This window comes from Arvicola amphibius, chromosome 12, assembly GCF_903992535.2.
Source record: "Arvicola amphibius chromosome 12, mArvAmp1.2, whole genome shotgun sequence".
NCBI lineage: Eukaryota > Metazoa > Chordata > Mammalia > Rodentia > Cricetidae > Arvicola > Arvicola amphibius.
Window position 1 is genome coordinate 92285324 of NC_052058.2, and position 21738 is coordinate 92307061.

General features: G+C 41.7%; 1 protein-coding gene across 1 annotated transcript in view; it reads right to left on the reverse strand.

The window, feature by feature from the left end:
• Positions 1–669: 669 nt before the first annotated feature.
• Positions 670–21738, reverse strand: part of Rab3gap1 (RAB3 GTPase activating protein catalytic subunit 1) — a 64559-nt gene continuing 43490 nt past the window's right edge. The window contains 14 exon segments of the mRNA XM_038349166.2: positions 670–2195; positions 5720–5822; positions 6216–6256; positions 6259–6333; positions 6631–6734; positions 6827–6923; positions 8092–8319; positions 11080–11217; positions 14968–15339; positions 15568–15622; positions 17231–17403; positions 17969–18058; positions 20214–20380; positions 21140–21232. Of these exon segments, the coding sequence (XP_038205094.1) occupies positions 1959–2195; positions 5720–5822; positions 6216–6256; positions 6259–6333; positions 6631–6734; positions 6827–6923; positions 8092–8319; positions 11080–11217; positions 14968–15339; positions 15568–15622; positions 17231–17403; positions 17969–18058; positions 20214–20380; positions 21140–21232 (1973 nt within the window). The 3' untranslated portion in view covers positions 670–1958.

The window sequence follows — 21738 nt, forward strand, 5'->3', positions numbered from 1 at the left end:
ATGCTTTGAAACACTGTTTAAAACACCTGTTTTTATGTTATGAATGTGTGAGTGCCTGCATATATGTGCACGTGTGTCTGACGGCTACAGAGGTCAGAAGAGTGTCAGATCCTTGGAACTGCGTTGGAGATGGTTGTTAGCCACCATGTGGGTGCCGGGATACAAAACTGGGTCCTCTCCAAGAGCAGCAGGGCTGCTCTGAGATTCCACCTCAGGTGTTGTTTCTCAGGAGGTCTCAGTCCCAAGCCTGACAAAGCCTCCTTAGGCTTTACTCCCACAATCATGACTTCTCAGTCTCTGCTGTCACTAGTGATGAGTGAGTGGGCTCGTGTGATCCATGCAGGATCTCTAACCACCCCTCAGCGTTGACTATGCTAGGGTGACCTTAGCTCAGTCTTCTTCCCCTCCAGAAAGGGCAGAGGAAAAGAGTACATCACACACTTCGATTTGCCTACATGTCATTCCTTAGGACAGCGTTGATATCATAGGGGTTTTCTAATTCTGAAGTGAACAGCAGTAAGACCAAAGAAAGAGAATGGATAACCACACTTCAAAAGGCATAAAGAACATTCTAGAGACAGTGTCTTGTAACATTAGGAAGAACTGAAGCATTGGGAACTAAGTGAAGTGACGAAGTGCCCTGGGGAGAGAGAAACACAAGGAGCCACATAGACACCAGACCGTTTTATTAGGTAAACTATTCCACTATAGACCAATCTTCTCACTGTAGAGTTCTGTCCACACCCAGGAAAGCAGACAGACACTGTCCTGTGGGTGACACTCAGGCCTCAGCCAGTATCTATAGGTTTCTAAAAAGCAAAGTCCAGCAGCTCAGAGAAAAGCACTGTGAAGCCTGGGGTCAACACCTGGCCCCTATGCACACACAGACGTGTCTGCGCACACTCTACAGATAAATGTATATAGATTTGTTCTGTTTGTTTTTTGTTTGTTTGTTTTTTACAAAAATAGTAACACAGGGTTTGTGCAGGTCTATCAATTTTTAAAAATCACACAGGCAGAATTTACACTTCATCATAACCATATTTCACTTTGGATTCAAGTGGGAAATTTAGGTCCCAGAATAATTTACAATCCCCAGAGGTCCTGCAGTGACAGACCTAATGCATCCCGAGCCACATAATGGGTGGTGCCATCACCCCTGCACCGACCGCTACAGCCCAATCGCTCTCCGCTACAGGAGCCAAGCAGTCATCAGTTCTGCCCGCTAGCATTAGCGCATACATCATGGCTCACCAACTGCACGATGACTATGTTCCCAGGCTGTGTGATTAGCATGTGCTCATATGATTTTATTAAATACCGTCCCCAGCCAGCAACACAGAGAAGTGCAAAAGCAGGGGTACAACAAAGAGGACAAAGAGATCCTATAAGACAGACCGACAGATGCACACACAGAACCAATTTGCAGCCAAATGTCATGTACAGACTGATCAGCAGCAATACATTTGGTTACAGTGATGTAGAAAAACAAAACTGCAATTCTAGTTTTTCTCCTAGAATATTCAGATGTTTATCAAATAGCATAATAAAGCTGACCATGAGGTGATCGAATAAACAGAATGACACACGGCAATTTACTAACACAGATTCTGGGACTAAACGCTACCTCCACAATATCCAGAACCTGAGTTAACAGATACTCTGTTTTGCATACGCGATACTAATAAGGACGACCACTAAGTGTTTCCACAGATGACTGTCTCAAGAGAGTGAACAAACTCTGTCCTCCAAGGTGAGAGGCCCACTGGTGTGTGGTTTCCTCCACAGAGGCCATCTCCCCCAAGCAGAAGTCTGTGACACCTCAGATCTGTCCCTCTGGCTCAAGCCTGGTGCTGGAGATGGCTCCGGATGCTGGTGTGACTCCTGCTGCTGGCTAGACGAGGCCCTCTTGGTGGTCCTCGGGTGTCCATAGCAGGAGCTGCCTCTCCTCCTCCCCACTAGAAGAAGGAGGTGTCTGAGGAAAAGGCACCTGCAAGTCTGAAGTCCTCCTTAGTGAGCACGCTGTACATGCGCTGTGGCAGGGCTTTGGAGTAGGGTGCAGGCCGCGGCACAGTGGCCCTCAGGATAAGCTCCCGGCCTACAGGAGGTGGGAAGTCGGATACAGAGTTCTGTCTTCTCTCCTCTGGGTAGCCCGACCTCTTCAGCTCCTCCTCTGGCAGAGCCACTGCAGCAGCCTTGAATAGAACCAAATGCCAAACTCAAGAGCTAGTTGAAAGACAAGCTACTGAAGGGTGGATGAATAAACACAAGAAACACACAATGTCCTACATTGTTTGGAAATGCATTATGTCTACTGTGTTATGATTGCTCAAAAGAACAAAAACGGAAAAGCAGGAAGCTGGAAAGAGCGTGAGCACTAGCGAGGCAGGCAGAGGTGGCGCCGCAGCAATGGTGGAGCTGCGCTGTGTCTGCAATTCTTCAGGCAGTGGCTCAAGTCCGTGTCAGATGTTAACAGGCCAGACTTGTTTCCAAGTCTGGAAAAGCATTTTTTTCTTAAAATCTCTACTCTCTCAATAAGTTCTTTTCAGATTCTCTTGCCAAATCAGAACCAGAAACACTGGCTTTGTTTGCTGGGCAGCTAATGTGACAGTGAGCTGACAGATGCCCATGGCAATGGCCACAAAGGAAAAGTGCTCACAGTTGAAGGCACCTGCTTTTACATTCCAGCTGCACCAAGTGCAGTGCAAACAGAGCCTTCATAACTCAATACTGCCCTCTTTCATGATGCAATTGCTCAGGAAAATTCTTAGGCAATGGAAACATGAAGTCACTGTAAGCTGTATAGCCAGAGGGGATGCCAAATCCAGCCGGTTAGTTAAGATGACCTTATGAAGTTAGAGGGATGGGGACGGACGAGGAACTATGAGGGACAAAGGCCATTTGTTACCTCATCAGAAGACTCAGTCAGCTTGAGAAAGGTGAGAAAAGAAACAGTGATGAAAGGAGCGAGTGGGGGGTCACTGCAGAGCAGCATGGCTCCACTGGAGGTGCACACACACGGACACTGGACACTGGCATGGCCAGTGCCTCAGGCCCATGCATCTGATGGCCCACAGGTGATGTGCAGGGTCATTAATGAGGAAATGACTGAAAGCCCTCACCCTTCATGAAGACGATGCTGTTTAAAAAGTGGCTTGACAGCTAAACCACGTATTTAAGAACTGTTGTCTAGGAACAATTCAACTTCTCAAGACTGGAGCAGAGTTGGTCAGTTCTGCTGAACTCATTTAAACCAGAAGACCCAAACCTATATAGTCACAGTCAACTTTATAATAGCTCGGAATCTTAATACTTTACATTTGATTTTTTTTTTGGGGGGGGGGGGGAGTGGCGCGTGCACATGCTTACACCTCGGCGTGCATGTGGCAGTCAAACGACAACTTTCAGGAATGGGTACTCTCCTTCCACCATGTTGGTTCTGGGGACTGAACTAAGGGCATCGGATCTCACAGCAAGTGTTGACCCACTGAGCCACCTCACTGGCCTTACAGTTTATTCTGAAGAAAAGTTGTTAAATTATGTATGCTATAAAATTGAGCTAAGTCTTAAATATAATTAAATCGTCATTCTTTTTTTTTAAGATTTATTATGTATATAGTATCCTGCCTACATATATCCTATAGGCCAGTAGAGGGCACCAGATCTCATTACAGATGGTTGTGAGCCACCATGTGGTTGCTGGGAATTGAACTCAGGACCTCTGGAAGAACAGTCAGTGCTCTTAACCTCTGAGCCACCTCTCCAGCCCTTAAATCTTCATCCTTTAGTAAAATTGGTACAAAGTTTCTGCTCCTCATGAAAAGTTACATGAATAAAGATCAGTTCACTGGAGCCAGACAGCTGGAGCTGAGTTAAAAGCAACCACTTGCTCGTCATTACATGGGCCTGAAAGCCCTCACTACCAGGCTGGACCCTGGAAAATCTGTACCATTGGGTCCATGCAGAGGAGGACCCTGGGAAATGAAGAAAGCACACACCAGCCCGAGTGATGGCGCACACTTTAGCGTGTGCGACAGTAGTGCTGGCAGGAGTGAGAGCACAGACAGCTTCTGCTTTTCTAGTCTGCGTAGGGACGACCGAGGTGACTACTCCAGTTTAGGAGAATGATTCTCATTACCCCAAACAGGCAACACTCTCAACATTAAAATCTAGGTATTTCTAGTTTTAAAGCTTCTTAACATGATTTTTCTTTTTCTTCCTTTCTTTCTTTCTTTCTTTCTTTCTTTCTTTCTTTCTTTCTTTCTTTTTTTTTCCTTTTGGCAGGGTTTCTCTGTGTAACAGCCCTTGCTGACCTTGAATTCGTTTTGTAGACAAGGCTGACCTTGAATTCAGAGATCCGCCTGTCTCTGCTTCCCGAGTGCTGGGATTAAAGGCGTGTGCCACCACTGCCCAGCTTAACTTGTGATTTTCTTTATTAAAAAAAAAATCACTGAAGATCTGAGTCTTCCCTGCTGAGGACACCTGTCCACCTCTGGGAGTTGTTTCACTGGCGGAGACGCACAATATGTGAGCACAGGTGCCACGAAGGGAAGAAAGGCAAGCAGTACTGCCTCCTAGAAGTCATTAATTTATAAACAAATAAAGTAATTTGGTCTTTAACATGAAAATTTTAAACTTAGGGAATTACCCCATAAATAACATCTACTTTCAACTACTGATCAGCAATGCATTTGACTTTAATTTTGAGTTTCTCACTGAGGACTATGCAACAGTTAGCCCGTGTGCTGGGTAGTTTTATGTCAACTTAACAAAGGCTAGAGTCATCAGAGAGGGAGCCTCAATTAAGAAAATGCCTCCATAATATCCAGCTGTAGGCAAGCCTGTGGTCTATTTTCTTAATGACTAATGGGAGAGGGTCCAGCCCACTGTGGCTGCTGCCATTCCTGAGCTGGTTGGTGGTTCTGGGTGCTATAAGAAAGCAGGCTAGCAAGCCACAAGGAGCAAGTCAGTAAGCAGCACTCCTCCCTGGCCTCTGCATCAGCTCCTGCCTCTGACCTGATTCACTGACTTCCTCCTCAAATTGCTTTAGGTAATGGTGTTTTATCACAGCAATAGTAACCCTAGGAAAGCACCAAGAAAACTCTACTTGGTAAAGAATGACTGTCTCAGAGATGAGCTGGTGTTCTTGCTTCTAGTGTCGTCATGTCCCTGGTCAGTGAAAATTATATTTAGTGTACACCTTAATACTTTTACCTGGATCCCTGATATTAATGTGCCCCGATTCAAGAATCACCTGTGGGTACCAGCACGCATGTGACCAATACTCTTTAATCAGTAGTTGAGGGGCTATATAACTTAACCTCCTACTTTCATGAGTGGAGGGAATGAAGATAATTTTTCAAACTGCATTTCCTTCTGTACTTAAACCTGTTTCCACAGTCCTCATAGTCTCAAATTTTTTTCCTTTCAAGTCAATCTCTACTACAGGCTACTTAGAAACTGAAAGCTATAAACATGGTTTCCCCATACCATACCTCTGGCCCTTGCTAACAAAGTCCCCACCAGCTTCTACAATGTGTATGAGATCCTTCTAATTTCCAAAGTTTAGGTCTGAAATACACTTATCATTTTACTTAACTCAGTGGATCTCAAAGCCTTAGAAGCCCCGGAAGTCTGTTTTCTTTCTGCGCTGTCAGCCTGGTGCGGAACTTGGAACACCATCCTGAGCAAAGGGCAGGCAAGAAAGACTGTCACATACCCGCTGAGCATTCACAAACAGCTTGTGGATGATCCGGCCTGCGTGTCCTCTTCCAGCCCCAGTGACTGACACTTCAGGGTGCTCCAGCAGGCAGCTGACAAATCTAGAGGAGGAAGATGAGAAGGGTGACGTTCTTGAGGCAGCCCGAGCCTCATCCAGGGTAGATTCCACTGACCACTCCTCCTAAATCCATCCATGAAAGTAGGAACGATGCTATGAGAATTAAGTATTTCTCTGTCTCTAGTAAGAGGGGCATAGCTTCTTCATTTTGTTCTTTCTTTTCTGGGTTTGCATCAATAGCCCTGGCTAACCTGGGACAACTTACTAAGTATCCCAGGCTGGCCTTAAATTCAAAGTAAATCTCCTGTGTCAGCCCTGCAAGCACTGGGATTATAGCCATGAGCTACCATGCCATAATCTCTTAGAACTGTTACATTTTTCCTAGGGAGACTAGCAGCTTGTCCTAAAGACACACTGAGGCACACAGTAGCGGTACCTTTCAAGATCTTCTTTTTCTTCCTCTTGCCTCACATTTTTCAGTTTCCAAATTTGGCCTTCAGGGAACGGGCTCGGGCTATTATAGCTTCCACATTAGTAATCTGAAGGATGATTTCCTAGTGGTAGAAAGGGAGGCACAACCACTGAGGCACAACAGAGATACAGCCTTTAAGAACCTTTTTAGGAGCCAAGGAAATGGATCAGAGGGAAAGGTACTTGCCACCAAGCCTGACACCCTGAGTCAAGGGTGGAAGGAGAGAACCAATTCCTTCCTCTGTCCTCTGACCTCCACGTACATGCACACCATCCTCACCATCCCATAAATAAATGTTAAATGAAAATTTAAAACACAGCTTAAAAAAGTAATCTGCCAGGTGTGGGGACTCTTGGCAAGACACTGACACAACACTTACTTCCAACTTCTTGTCTTCGGGATTGGGAAAGTGCAGAACTTTGCTGGAATGGGCTATGATCTGCTTTATAATCTTCTTAACCGACGGAATGTTTTCCAGACTTTCTATTTATGAAAAGATCAAAGAAACAGTTAAAACGAAGTCAAAACCACATCTTTGGAAATGCACTTAGGGACTAATCAATGGAGACATTTACCTTCTTCCTTTACCTTGAGAACAGCTGCATGAATCACACAAGGCAGGAGGTGCCGAGCTAGGTCTGCAGGCTTCTGCATGGCCAGGTAATGCAGCACCTGAGGGAGACACGGGACACAAAAACACGGTAGGTTATTCCCAAGTATCATGTACATACATGGCTGGATGTGTAATAATTTTATGCAGCCAGCAGATCCTCATACAGGTGTGTAAGAAGCTTGCCCTCTGATGTACTGATAATAATTAATATATGATAGGGCAGCAAGACCTTATCTTCTAGGACCATCCTGGCCTCTGGGTCCTGAAGTATCATTATACAGCATCTAAAAATGACAGATTCTTTCCAAGGCTTCACTGTCCCTTCTCTCGACTTTCAGAGTTCCTGTCCCTACTTTCTGCATCCACAGTCTTACAGCAGCGGGAGCACCACTGGAACCTGGCTCACTTCCCTCTCACTCTCTTCATCTGGACATTTCTATAATTTCTATCTCTAATGTGCTGGAGGATGGATTTACTTGCTGTTAAATTTACTTAGGAGATTTAATCCCAGCACTCGGGAGGCAGAGGCAGGCGAATCTCTGTGAGTTCGAGGCCAGCCTGGTCTACAAGAGCTAGTTCCAGGACAGGCTCTAAAAAAAAGCTGCAGAGAAACCCTGTCTCGAAAAACCAAAAAAAGAAAAAAGAAAAAAAAATTTACTTAGGAGAATGATGTAAGGGGCAATCAGGAACCAGAGAGGACCACTAGTCTCTAGAAGTGCAAGCATTTTTTTTTGTTGTTTTGTTTTGTCTTTTTGAGACTGGGATTATCTGTATAGCCTTGGCTATCCTGGAACTCCCTATGTAGATCAGGCTGGCCTCAAGCTCATAGACAGCTGCCTGCTTCTGCCTCCTGAGTGTTGGGATTAAAGGCGTGTGCCACCACTGCCCAGCCTAAAATTATTTTTTATACACATAAAGTTTAATTGTTTCTCCCTTTTCAACTAAAGACTTTGAACAACACTCATGTACTCAGATCACTGTGTCCCTCAATATTCCCTTAGTAATTTGGTGGAATTTCTTAGGACACGCTCCTTTTTAACACTTCTGATCTAAAGTATGAGACAGTATGATACATGAGTCCTATATAAACCACAACTGTCTTTACAACTAGCTCTAAAATCTGAAATGTGATATTAGGTACACAAAAGCTTATTGAATTTCATTGTTTTGCTTGTTTAAGTATGTGCAGACTCTCATGACTAAGATTTAATAATAATTTTCTATTACCTTTTCAGCCTCTCGGGTGTCATCGAACAGTCTCCTCTGACGTCTCGCTGGAATGGGCTTAGCAGTTTCCCAAGCTTCCACCCACATGTTGCTGGGGATCTTCATGCGGGCACTCAACTCTCCCTTCAGAACCACATTGCCTTTCTCATCAGTCACCTCCTCTTCAATGTAGTCCCTTGGTGAGTACCACCTCACAAAATCTTCCAGAAAACAACCTGGATTAGCTGCCTAAGCCAAAACATTCAGCAAGAGAAAGTAAAATAAATAGATAAATAAAATAATCAATATTTCTGACAAGTCTATTTTCAAAATCATATTCACACTTTGTTTGAACAGCACATTTAAAATGGGAGATGTTAAAGTACCAAAAACATTTTTTCCTGTTTTACAGGTGGGGAAATTTTCAAATGACTTTGTACAAATTTTGTAGTATACCTTCTCAGTACTTAACAAAGCAGTAAATAAACTGAAGTGCAGTAAATTAAACAATGCACAGCACAACCAAAATAACACAGTGAGCGACAGAAACCCTCTAATTTTCTCCTCGGTTAGTCAATATCAACACTGTAATACATATCAGCTAGCCTCACGAATGTTCTATTCAGCAACCAAACTCTAAGGCTTCATGTAAAAACACCAATATCTAAACTCCCATATTGTTAAGGAACTGAAATCTCACTACTATTATTGTTTGGGCTTCTAAAAGCAAATATATTAAAGTTCCAATCACTGCACAAGTACTTAGAATTAACAATGATTTATTCTGGAATCTTTTCAGCAATTCTGCTTTCAAGTCTAGAAGATAAAGAACCTCAGAGCGCTTGTGGTGAGGCATCTTTCAAGTGTCCAGTGTTGTTCGCAAAGTACTAAGGATGGGCATGGTAAACACTGTTGGTGAGAACAGTCTGTTTCAAATGTGATGGGTAAACTCACGGGACTTAATGGCTAGCCTGACTATCCCTCAGCTAAGGAGCCAGAAGGAAGTTCTTCACTAATTCTAAAATCCATTCTTGTAAAGCTATGCCACAGTCCGTGACAGTGACTAGGGATTTATGCACAGAGGTCTAGATCCTACTCAGGTAGCATATTCACTGAGTAAAGATAATGTGGTGGCTATCCTTGAACACTGACTAATACGGAAAGTAAGCTTAATAGAAAGCAATATTCAATTCCTATGTTACAGCCCTCCTCTGCCTAAGTTCTTAGTAACACACCAGGCTGCACCAACACCCCAGCCATGGCTGATCTTCCTTTTACTGTTAAAGGATTTATCACAAGGGATGGCCCGGACTAAGTCCTTATGATGTATGGATGCCTTGCGGCAAACATCCAGCCCCCACTCTGGAATCTCTAAGCGGCTATGATGGGAACTGTTCCTGTACAGAAGGGGAAGGTAATTCGTGTATTATTTAAAAGCATCTGCCCCACAGCTGTTTCTAAGAGCCAGTTTACACATGTGCCTCTATGTCCTGGTTAGAACAATCTTATTACAGATTTGTGCCCAGTTCAATCAGAAAGCACTAATAAGCAGCAGTTCTGCCCATGCACAATGTTAAAAGAACTGCATAGTTCCAGTGTGTAACATCTCCCTGCACACACCTCTGCAGAGACACTAAACTAAGAAGGCAGCTAGAGGTCAGAAGGAAAACAGCAGTGGAGGCTCACATTTCCTGTTGTACCATTCACACAGCTGACTCCCTTTTTTCTGGTTTTATCCAGAGAGCAATTTGTCTTCTCTTATCCACCATGTCAACTATTTTTAATACTGCCCAGCAGCAAAAAAGTCACAAGTGTCTATTATTTTAAAGCTCTCATGAGAAGAATAAGCAGAGAACAGAAGGCTCCCTTTTATTATCATTTAATTCCTGGCAGGTAGGGAAGAAAGTGGAAAAGGTAGCCATGAAGTGCCTGTGTTAAAAAAAAAAAAAAACCAAACATTTCAGATAAAAATCAAACTCAGGCCATCCTGTAGAGGACAGATGTGGACTGAGAAGGGCTATGAACTAGGGAGATAGAGGCCACTGTGACTGAAGAGAAAGAAGTTCAGGCTTGGAAAATGTTTCAGAACTTCACGAGTAGATAGGGAAGCCTTTGGTCCACTGGCCTCCCCATCTGAGTTATTCTTCACATTCAGGTTGAGTACCCTTTAATCTAAAATACACGAGGCTGGGAGTGTTTAACTTTTAGATTTGTGAATTTTTAGAGACACAAAATGAGCTTAGAATCAAGTCTAAACATGAAATTCATTTACTTTTCATGCAACATACAGACATGTCTACCATAAAGGTGATTTTATATACAATGATTTAAATAATTTTGTTTAAAATAATTTTAAGCTATTTTGCCTATATTCAGGCAAAATAGTCACACACATAAAATTAACGTTTCAGATATTGGATATATTGGATAACCATAGTATCTTATGGTTAAGGACACTCAAATGTCACTGTTCCCTGAATACTAGGTGTTGTACACCCAAGCACTTATCTAAACCCACAATAACCCCCTGCAGATAGCAAAATACTGACTCTCCTGAGCAACTTCCTATAACTTCAACAAGTCAGTCACTTCTCCGACCCTGCATTCTTTGAAGACTAGACAGTTATACATGAATCTTCTCTCACAAGCTCAATAGACAAAATACGGTATCTCTCTCTACCTACTCGGTGTATAACACAAAGGTTGTTGAGTAAAAAAAAATCCACATTAAATCCCAAGAGTTTCCTAAAAGGCTTAAATTGGTTGAGCACACTCAAATGAAAAAAAAAAAAAATCCCTAACACAGAGAGACTATATTCAATTCTCAACTTGGAAAGCAGGCTGATTTTCTTTTTTCAAACCTAAGAAGTGAGTCCTTTGGGGGCTGAGGTAGCATTTTGTAACAAGTAATAAATCCAAACACTTAAAAAAGACACAGCCTTCCTGTGTTCTCACAGTTTCGTCCAGAATAGCTGACAGTAGAGCCGGAGCTCTGAAAGTGTGGCCCACCTTGAAAGACTCCATATCGGAAAGCAGGCAGGCACTCTGCATGCGTGCACGGAGGTGCGCCCCCTCAGCGGATGTCCCTAACTTAGCTAAGACCTCAGACTGCTCTTCCAGCAGGTCTTCTGTCATGGGTGCAGGCTCCTGTGACGCACAAAAGGACAAAGGTCACCAGTGCCCCCTTTAGACAAAGTAGAACCATAAAAATAGAATAAAAAGTTATTTCCGCTCATGTAGCCATACATACACATACAAAAGAATTCAGAGAAATGAAAACACTTAACAATTCCCCCATGTAAAAAGTAAAATTAAGAATAAACGACTCTCAGGTCTCCTATTTCTGATGGACAAGACTGCCAAGCTTCCCTTGTCAAGAACGCAAAGCTAAGACAGGGACTGGCATTCACCGCACATGCTCCTGCCTATTAATGTTAGAGAAATAAAGTTCTAATGATTATGTCACCGCAAACTGCTACAAGAATTTTTAGTTCAAAAAATGGGCTGAAGCTGATCAAAGTTAGAATGACCAGTACTGATGTGCAGTTACAAAGGTCTGCTTTCTGTGTTCTACAGTAGCACCCATCACTCTGAGTTAACAACAATCAAGTGCCAGGTAAGACTCACTGGCACACAGGGTGGACAATGACGGGTGAGGACAATGGCACATTGGTTCAGATGAACAGTTCCTAAGGCAGTAGGTTTATACTGGAATCCCACTATGTGACCTCACTCCTTTCAGAGGCTCTTTCTGAAAGCTAAGTCCTGGCACACACTTAGTAAACATTAACAGTTATAAGCACATATAAACTTCATTCTCTCTCACAAACTAAATATGATTATTTACATATTAGACAGGCTTACAAATTACATGAGCTTCTACTGAAACACCACACTTTAGAGCAGAAGTCTTCACTCCTGCTATTAAGGAGCTATTTTTATAATATGTCACACGATGGAAGAGAAGGTATAAAAATTATTAATTAACACAAATGAAACACTAGTACAATAATATACATGAATCCAACATAAAACTATAGTGAAAGGAATTAGCCATATAAACAAACTGTAGCAAGGCATGATGATACACACCTGCAATCCTAGAACTTGGAAGATGGCGGCTAAAGGATCTGGGGTTAAGATCATCCTCCGCTTCATAGTGAACTCAACACCAACCTGGGCTACACGAGACCTAACTTGACTTTCTCCCTTTCTCCCCACATCAAAAGCCAAGAATACTTCTGTCCTAGTTAGGTTTCTGTTGCCATGGCAACATTGACCAAAACCACCTTGAGGAAGAAAGGGCTTATTTTGTCTTATAACTTCTCAAGTCAAAATCTATCACTAAGAGAAGTCAGGACAAGTATTCAGGATCTTGGAGGCAAAAACTGAAGCTGAGGCCACAGAGTAATGTTGTTTGCAACTAATTGCTCTCCATGGCTTGCTCAGCCTGCTTTCTTATACAAGCCAGGACCACCTGCCTGGAAGTAGGCCGAGCTTCCCAACATCACTCATTCACCAAGAAAATGTCTTATGGTGCCAGTTCCTCCAGTGAGGTTTCCTCTTCCTAGGTGACTCTCGCTAGTGTCACATTGAAATTAATCCGTACAATACTGTATTATTCTGCAAACATATAATACAAAGTTCCATTTATATTTTATTTGTTTATTACTCTATATGGATCCAGGACACACCAAGTGAATGGGATCACACACAATAATCACATGCACGCAAGGATAGAAACAGATCAACCACTTAGAGACATAGTTTAATAATAGCTATGAAAACATTTCCTGATATATTAACCAGTCATTTCACAAGAAATCGTGGCCAGTAAACTTTGAAGAATGCTGAGGCTCATCAAAAGTCAGGAAAATAGCTAGGCATGGTGGACATCGTTAACCAGCACTCGGGTAATGGAAGCAAGCAGATCTCTATGAGATTGGGACCAGTCTGGCTACATAGTAAAACCTTCCTCAAAAAAACCGAAAAAGGAAAAAGTCAGGGAAATAAAAGATAGTGCACCAGTATACTACTGATAATGATACTGACTGGAAATGTGGTTTATATAAGTGAAATAAAATATAAGTAATTTCAGTGCTAGAACCTTACTGTACTTTCTTGCTAAACTGCCATGACTAAAATCTGTTAGCACATAGTAAGCATTTCATCATGAGAAAGGGAGAGAGTGGGAGTTAATGTTTCCTTATCCTTTAATTTAATTTTACATCCTTTTTAGGAGGATGTAAAACAGGTACAACCTTTTCACAATGTATTTATTTATTATGCTCATATGTGTGCATGCCCACAGGCCAGAAGAGGGCACCATATCTCATAACTGATGGTTGTGAGCCACCATGAGGTTGCTGAGAATTGAACTTAGGACCTCTGAGCTCTTAATCTCTGAGCCACCTCTGAGCAATCTCTCCAGTCCCCAGGTAAGACCTTCTTAAAGGGAACTAGATAACATCTATCCACTTACCTAGCAATGCCATTTTTTCTTATGAAATAATAGCAGGGACAGACCATTGAAAAGAGCAAAACCTGCCAGGCGGTGGTGGCACACACCTTTAATCCCAGCTCTTGGGAGGCGGAGGCAGGTAGATTTCTGTGAGTTCAAGGCCAGCCTGGTCTATAAGAGCTAGTTTCAGGAGAGGTTCCAAAGCCACAGAGAAACCCTGTCTCAAAACAACAACAACAAAAACCCAACCAAACAAACAAACAAAAAGAAATGTAATTCAAACTAGTAATATTAGTTACTTCTGAGGATAAGAGCTGAACCAGTGGGTAGTAGCTTGCTATTCCTATTATATGTGAATAATAGGTATTCACATATCACTTATGCAAAAGTCAACCAACAAAAATGAATTGTTCTTTTCTAGATACTGAGTTCTGTCCTAATGGTATAAAATGGTTTTAGAACATGTTTGAAGAAATAAAAACAACCCTAATTAAAGAACTATTATTTTTGTTCTTTCCATTCCTATTTTTGGAATATTTTATACTCAGTTTAAGAAATAATAATTCCAGCTGGGCGGTGGTGGCACATGCCTTTAATCAGGAGGCAGAGGCAGGCAGATCTCTGTAAGTTCAAGGCCAGCCTTGTCTACAAGAGCTAGTTCCAGGACAGGCTACAAAACTACAGAGAACCCTGTCTCGACAAGCAAAATAAAATAATAATAATAATAATAATAATAATAATAATAATGATGATGATGATGATGATGATGATGATAATTCCATGAGGCACAGGGACCTCTGTGGAAGAGGGGCACGGAAAGGCTGTAAGGGAAGACCAAAGCAAAACAGCGTCTCTAGACATGACAAGGTCACTGTACCACGGATTTGCAGCAGCTGCAGGTGTCTGCATAGGATCAAGCCAGTCAACATTAAAACATGGAGAGGAGAGAGAGGAGCCATGGACAGATGATGGCTTTCAGGGAGAAGAGTCAGTTTTCCTTTAAGGGTGTGGCTCCTGGTAGGACAACCATGTTCCAGCGGATGGCCCTACACCCAGGAGCATATGAGCAAAAAAAACTGAGTTGATGCGTTATTTTAAAAAGGAAAAAAGAAGAAAGAAAAAAAGAGGATATAAGGAGGGCAGGGAAGGCTCAGATTCTAGAAGTTGGGGGAGAAGGTGAGGAAGAATATGATCAAAACACAGTACACTGACTTCTCAAGTTAAAGGAATGACCTTACATAAGGTGAATAGTATTCACTGAAACTTCAAAACACCACTCACTTTCAGAGTGACAGACCTGAAAGTTCCACGGTTCACTTCAATTCCAGACCTAAACAGACTTTAAAGAATCTCCCATACCAAAAGAAATCATCTCCTACTAGAAAGACACTCCTCAACAACAAGGAAACTGAGCTTGAAAATCTTGGTGTGCATACCTGGGTCATGGGAATGTAGAGAGGCTCTCCATTATGCAGCAGTGTGAGTCTCCCATGCTGGTGCAGGCGTCCTTCTGGCTTTAAGTTGGCCATCTCCTTGGGGCCTCCTTTCTTGCCACTCTCCTGGCCATTTCCTTTAAGGTCTTCAGTATCACTGAGGCATTCAAAAAATTCTTCTTCACTATCGCTCCAAGAATCCCAGGATTTTCCCACTTCTCCCTTTTCCTTCTCTGTATCTCTGAGATGGTCCAGGCCTAGCTGGCCTCCAGCTTTCCCAGCATCCCCTGAATATGCATTAGTTACATTATCTGAAGGGCTTGTCTTTTTCCCCTCATCACGTGCTTTCTTCCTTTCGATACAACAATTTAACATCTGAAGAAAACAGAAATAACATTTATGGCTGAATTGGAGAAAAGCAAAATATATCAATTGCTTAAGTATTTCTTTCTACTCTTTCCCAGGACCTTGCTAAGAATTATAGTGATTATAAGCAACCCAGAAGCAGCACAAGGAAAATAGCCGACATAAGTCATTACATCACTGAAGCTTCAAGTGTATGTGTATGTGTACATGCTGCTGCGGCTGTGGGGAAACTGTTACCTGTAATTTCTGATGTAGTAAACAGCATCTTAGATCTGGTGGTCCACTTGTTAGTCTACCAAATAAAGAACAACAAAGCTTGGTTTTAGTAAAATTATATCAGATAAGCCTATTTATACATGACCATTTCTTTTTAGCTATACTGTTAAGAAGCTAAAACTAGATTTCTATACATAAGAAAGCCAGATTCCAGGAGGATACATATGATTAAAAGTTCAGATTTATCTTTTCCTCCTAACCCACAATCAGTAGCAGAGATAAAGACATGTGACACATGAGGGCAGACTCACAGCAGTCTCCAAGCTGATTAGAAACCCGAGCCTCCTTGTGCCTCACTGCACAGACTAAAGTCATCTGTGCACTCAGCTTTCAATTTTTAGGTGGATTCTCATTATACAAACCAAGGTCTCTCTCTGCCTCTCTTTTGCCAATGAGATCCTGGACTTCCTCTGGTTCTAAATAACTAGGTTTTTCCACTCAGTGTGCTTCTACATCTGTGATAACTTCCAGAGCAAAACAATAATAGCCAAGAGAAAATGCAGATAAACAGAGACTGGCAAACTCCCTAACACAAAGCACTTTGGGTCAGTGGCCATTTTCCACTATTCACATCATTTCCCCTGAGCATGGGTAGACAAGCACTAGCCTGTAAGTATGGGCATGTATGATCAGTAAACGGTCTATTCAATTAGTGAAGTGTCCAAATAAAGAGATTCTAGATTGGGGCCGGAGAGATGGCTTAGCAGTTAAGAGCACTGACTGCTCTTCTAGAGGTCCGGGGTTCAATTCCCAGCACCCACATGGTGGCTCATAACTGTCTGTAGCTCCAGTTCTAAGGGACTTGACACCCTCACACACAGATATACATGTACATAAAATAAAAATAAGTAAATTTAAACGACTTAATGAAATTTTAATAAAAAAAAGATTCTAGATAATGTTTAGTGACTGAACCCTTTAAAGGTATTTTCCTTCAAATAATAAAATATATGTACAGATGAGTTAAGAAATACAAAGAGAAAAAGTACTTTCACACCTGGGAAACTATTAACAGTTGACTGTAGTATTCCTCTCCAATCTTTTTTCTATACCTACGTATCAGCGTAATTAAAAGCATCCTGTGGCATATTACCATATCTAATCACTAATACAGTTTCTATGACTTAGTCTTGTTTGCTTATTGAGACAGGTTCTTACTGTGTAGCTCTGGCTGGTCTGGAACTTGCTATATAGAGAACACTGACCTTAACTCAGAGATCTACCTGCCTCTGCCTCTTGACTCCTGAGAGCTGCCACTATGCCCAACATAGTTTCTATGCTAAAGTTCTTGAGGGCTGCAGATGTAGCTCAGTGGTAGAGCACTTGCCTAGCATGTATGAAGCTCTGAGTCCAATCCCAAATACACCACCTTAAACAAAATAGACTCTAGAAGAAAACTGTGTAGACACGCAGCACAATTTACCCATTCTTCTGCTGACATTTAGGTTGTCAGGCCTTTTCTCCTATTATAGATGTACTGCAATGAACATTGAGTTAAGCTTGTATCCACATTTCTTACTACCTTTTCAGGAAAAATTCCTAAAAGAAGTCGGGTGTTTGCTGATTAAAAAAAAATAAAAATAAAAAACACATTATCTAAACAATTGGAAATTAAAATTATTACCCTGGAATCAGAAAGTTGTTTTCCCATCTGAAGCGCATTTCAAGAACAAATTCCTGCCAGAGATGTGCCACTCCCTTCAGCCCTCCATGGTAGAAATTGATCATACAAAGACACAAGGCCAGTTTGTATGTTAAACTGTCAGAGGGTGCAGATTTGAACTGATTGTAGAGAGTCTAAATTTAACAAAAGAGAAACAAAGCAAAACCAGTTAACAGCAAACTTGTATACATGAACAAAAGGTATGTAAGAAAAATAGTGTCAATGTTAATCAACAAGAATCTGCTACAATACAAAGTTAAAACAATAAGAACTCTAAAATAAGGAGATATGCATAGTATACTTATGCTATTATCTTCTGTCTCCCAAAAGCTCTTGCTACCAAAACCTGGAATCTACACAAACATTCTAATCAGGTCATTATCTGAGTGGCTGTGAACACCACTCAGTTTTCCAAGATTCTGTTTTTGGGGTGGGGGGGGGGGGGGTAGGGTTCAAGACAGGGTTTCTCTGTGTAGCCCTGGTTGTCCTGGAAGTCACGCTGTAGGTCAGGTTGGTCTCAAACTTACAGAGCTCCCCCTGCCTCTGTCTCCCGAGTGCTGGGATTAAAGGTGTCACCACCGCCTGGCTCCAAGATGGTTTATAAAATGAAGAGATACTTAGGTTATCACACTAGACATTCAGCAAGCCTCCTAGAAATTAATTGCATTTAAAATATTTTAATGTTGAATACCAACTTACATAGTCTTCACCTTCTGATGGATGGGTGCTATTATCTATTGAAGTAGTTGCATCTGATAGCTTCTCAGAAGCAGCATCTGGGAATAAGAACTGGGGAAGGGTATAATACATGTTAAACTTGCCTACTTTGCTTCTTTCTTTCTTTCTTTCTTTCTTTCTTTTCTTTTCGAGAGCCAGGGTCTAATGATATAGCTCTGGCTAACTGGGAACTCACTCTGTAGACCAGGATGGCAAAGAACTCACAGAGCTCCTCCTGCTCTGCCTTCCATGTGCTGGGAATAAGTGTGAACAAATGTGTGTGCTACCAACCAGACCTGGCTATTCTGTTGATTTTTATAACCCATATAACACACTGTCTGACTTCCCAGTGGATTTGCTGTTAAAATTATAGAAATGTTCTTACTATGATATCCAGCTGATTCTATATTCTGTCAAAAGAAAACTTTTTCTTTCTTTTCTTTTCTTTTTTTTTTGTTTTTGTTTTTTCAAAACAGGGTTTCTCTGTAGCTTTGGAACCTGTCCTGGAACTAGCTCTTGTAGCCCAGGCTGGCCTTGAACTCAGAGACGTCCGCCTGCCTCTGTCTCCAGAGTGCTGGGATTAAAGGCGTGCACCACCACCACCCGGCCAAGAAAACTTTTTCAGTAATATACAAATTCCAAAAAATTTTCATTCAAATAACCACTTGATTCTGTGAGATGAACAACACAGAAGCAAAAATTCATCACACTGATTCCATTCTTATCAAATGTAGCATATCTGTGTAATAAAAAAATTGTGAACATCTTTAGAGTCAAAATTTGACAACTTAAAAACATCTCTATATTCAAAAGAACCTATAGTAAGATCACCCACAGGTTTACACATATGAAATACTAAAGGCATGGTATGAAAGACCCCCTAGGAAATGAGGAGCTTGAGCCAGTAACAGCGAATGTATCTTCTCTAAGTTATCACAGTGTGGTGTGTTTAGTCAGACAGTGATGGGATAGGTTTCAGTGTTGATGACAATTGACTGTACAACTTGGATTTTGAGAACATTTAAGGTAATTTTTTTTTTAAAGATAAGATTTCACTTTAAAGCCTAGGCTAGACTTGAACTCATCATCTTCTTGTTTTAGCCTTCCAAGTGCTAGGCTTATGCCACCTTCCAAGTCATAAGGATATATTTTTTAAGGAGTCTTCTCTACAGAGAATTACTTTCTTTTATTAGTATTCAAACTGTTTTCTGATATTGCCACCCAATAATCTGTCTTCTTTACCACATAAAACATGCTCAGACTTTTTAGTTTTTAAGTAGTATTTAGCAAATGTATAAAACTTAAAGTCACTACTAAGTACAGGCAGAGGACTTTTGCAAACACTAGCCCGTTCTCACAGTACCTGTCTTTACAATGTGCCCGCTGCAGATCTGACTAAGAGTCTTGTTCAGAAAAATGACAAGACATATGCTAAGGTCAGCACTGGGTCCACATACAGCATTCCTTTCCCTTCATTACACTATACTTGAAGGGTTTCTCTCAAGACTATATTATAAATACAATTACAATAACAACAGCTATCACTAATAAAGATAGCACCACACATGGTCCTTTAATTTTACAACTGTCTCCAGCTTCTTTTTTTTCCTGGTCTTTTTGAGGCAAGGTCTCTCTATTATGCATTTCTGGCTGTTCTAGAACTTGCTATGTAGGCCAGAACTCAGAATGTTCAGTTTCTGTCATAAACTTATCTGTTTCAAGTAATGTTAGGCTGTAAGACAAAAGTGCAATGCTGTATCATGCAGATTTCCTGCTATCTGCCCATTTCTATCCTGACAACTCTTGGGGAAGCACTCTACAAACACCACTGTTCAACATGTCCTCAGGCAGTAGAGGCCCTGGGTTTGATCCCTAGCACTGCAAAGCAAAACCTTAGCTCCCAGTCCTGTGCTTCTTGACTTAGCACCCAGCACACTCTTTGAGAAGCATCCTGACTCCCACTATGCACCTTAGCACACACATTAGCTCCTGTGCAACTACCCACAGGCATGCACACGCCACCCCCCCCACTTTCTGCTCTCTTCTCACTGTCTCCTGTCCTGTTTGATTCTGACTCTACTCTTCTTCCTACTAACTAGTGATAGTCTCTAAATGTGGAACTTTTATACTTTACGCTCCCAATTCAGTGCTTGCCATAAAGAAAAAGGTGAATGTATAATGAGCACATGTTTATGCACACACACATAAAAGCAAGGTAGCTACTTACCAAGAGAATGGTATTGAGAACATCATTGTTTAGTGGTGACTCTTCTCCTCTGTGCTTCCGTATTTTCTTCTTTGCTGTATAAACCATATTTGAAACTGACAATTTATGAATTGGAACTGGTGCTGGTTCGGTCAGCTTTGACAGAGCATGAGTTATATCAGCAACTTCTACAAAGTAGAAAGACATGCAAATTATATCACCAAAAGTGGTAGAGAAAGTGATCAGTAAATCTACATGCTTGAGTTCTTCTTTACACAAATATTACATGCTCTCAAAATTATAAAATTTAAAGTTCTATCTTACATGTTCAGCTTTACATGGAAGTGTGGGTGTCAGAGATATCACACAAATTATTTTTCCTCAGGGAACTTCAAATATAAATATCTAAAACTCTGCTTTTCAAAACACCTATTACTACGTTTTGGTGGGAAGAATTGATTTAAATGCATTTGCTGTCTTGTTTTGTTTTGTTTGAGACAGGGTTTCTCTGTGTAGCCTTGGTTGTCTGGAACTTGCTATGTAGACCAGGCAGGCCTCTAACTCAGAGATCCACCTGCCTCTGCCTCCTCAGTGCTGGGATTAAAGGTGTGCACCATTATTGCCTGGCTAGCATTTGATTTGCTATCTTTTTTTTTCCTTTTTCTTTTTCAAGACAGGGTTTCTCTGCAGCTTTGGAGCCTATCCTAGAATTCACTCTGTAGACCGGGCTAGTCTCAAACTCACGGAGATCCGCCTGCCTCTGCCTCCTGAGTGCTGGGATTAAAGGTGTGTGCTAGTTTAACAAGCTCTGAGTATAGCCTGGAAAGAAAAGCAGCTGTACAGTTCATCTACTTCTCCAGCTAAATCCAGAGTAACAAAAAGTTGCCAGAATACATGCCAAAGAGAAGGGCAAGGTCTTAGAAAGGCTGTAAAACAAAGTGGGTCACCTCTTCCTTCTTCCTCAAATGTGGATCGTCCAAGAATCTCATCAGTTGATTCCTTTCGACGGCAAATTTTTAAAAATTCAGTGACAAAATCACCTACAAAGAAAAAAAATTACTCATTTTTGAAATTTAACTCCAAGAAATCAGTCCAACATAGTACGTATCTCTTAACAAAAGCTATAAGCTAAGATACAGCTGGAAAGCTGGGTGTGGAGGTGCACACCTGTAGTCCCAGCACTCAGGAGGCAGAGGCAGATGGATCTGGGAATTTGAGGTCAGCCTGGTCTACAGAGTTGAGTTCCTGGACAGCCAGGCTGTTACACAGAGAAAGCCTCCCAGGAGGGGGGAAAAAAGCACTTAAAAGCTATGGTTGGGGGGAAAAAAAAGCACTTAAAAGCTATGGTTAGGGGGGAAAAATCTGTTTTTCTCTGAGGAAGATAAAAACTGCCCTACATCAGAAGTAGATTTATTCCTTTTCTCCATCTGGGGACAGAGCAAAGTCTCTGCTCAGTGGCACTCCTGTTAGGGTGCATGCTTTTCCTGGAGTTCACTAATTGACTCCCAGTCTCAAGAGGGCTTTCCTTCTTAATAAGCTGCTTCTA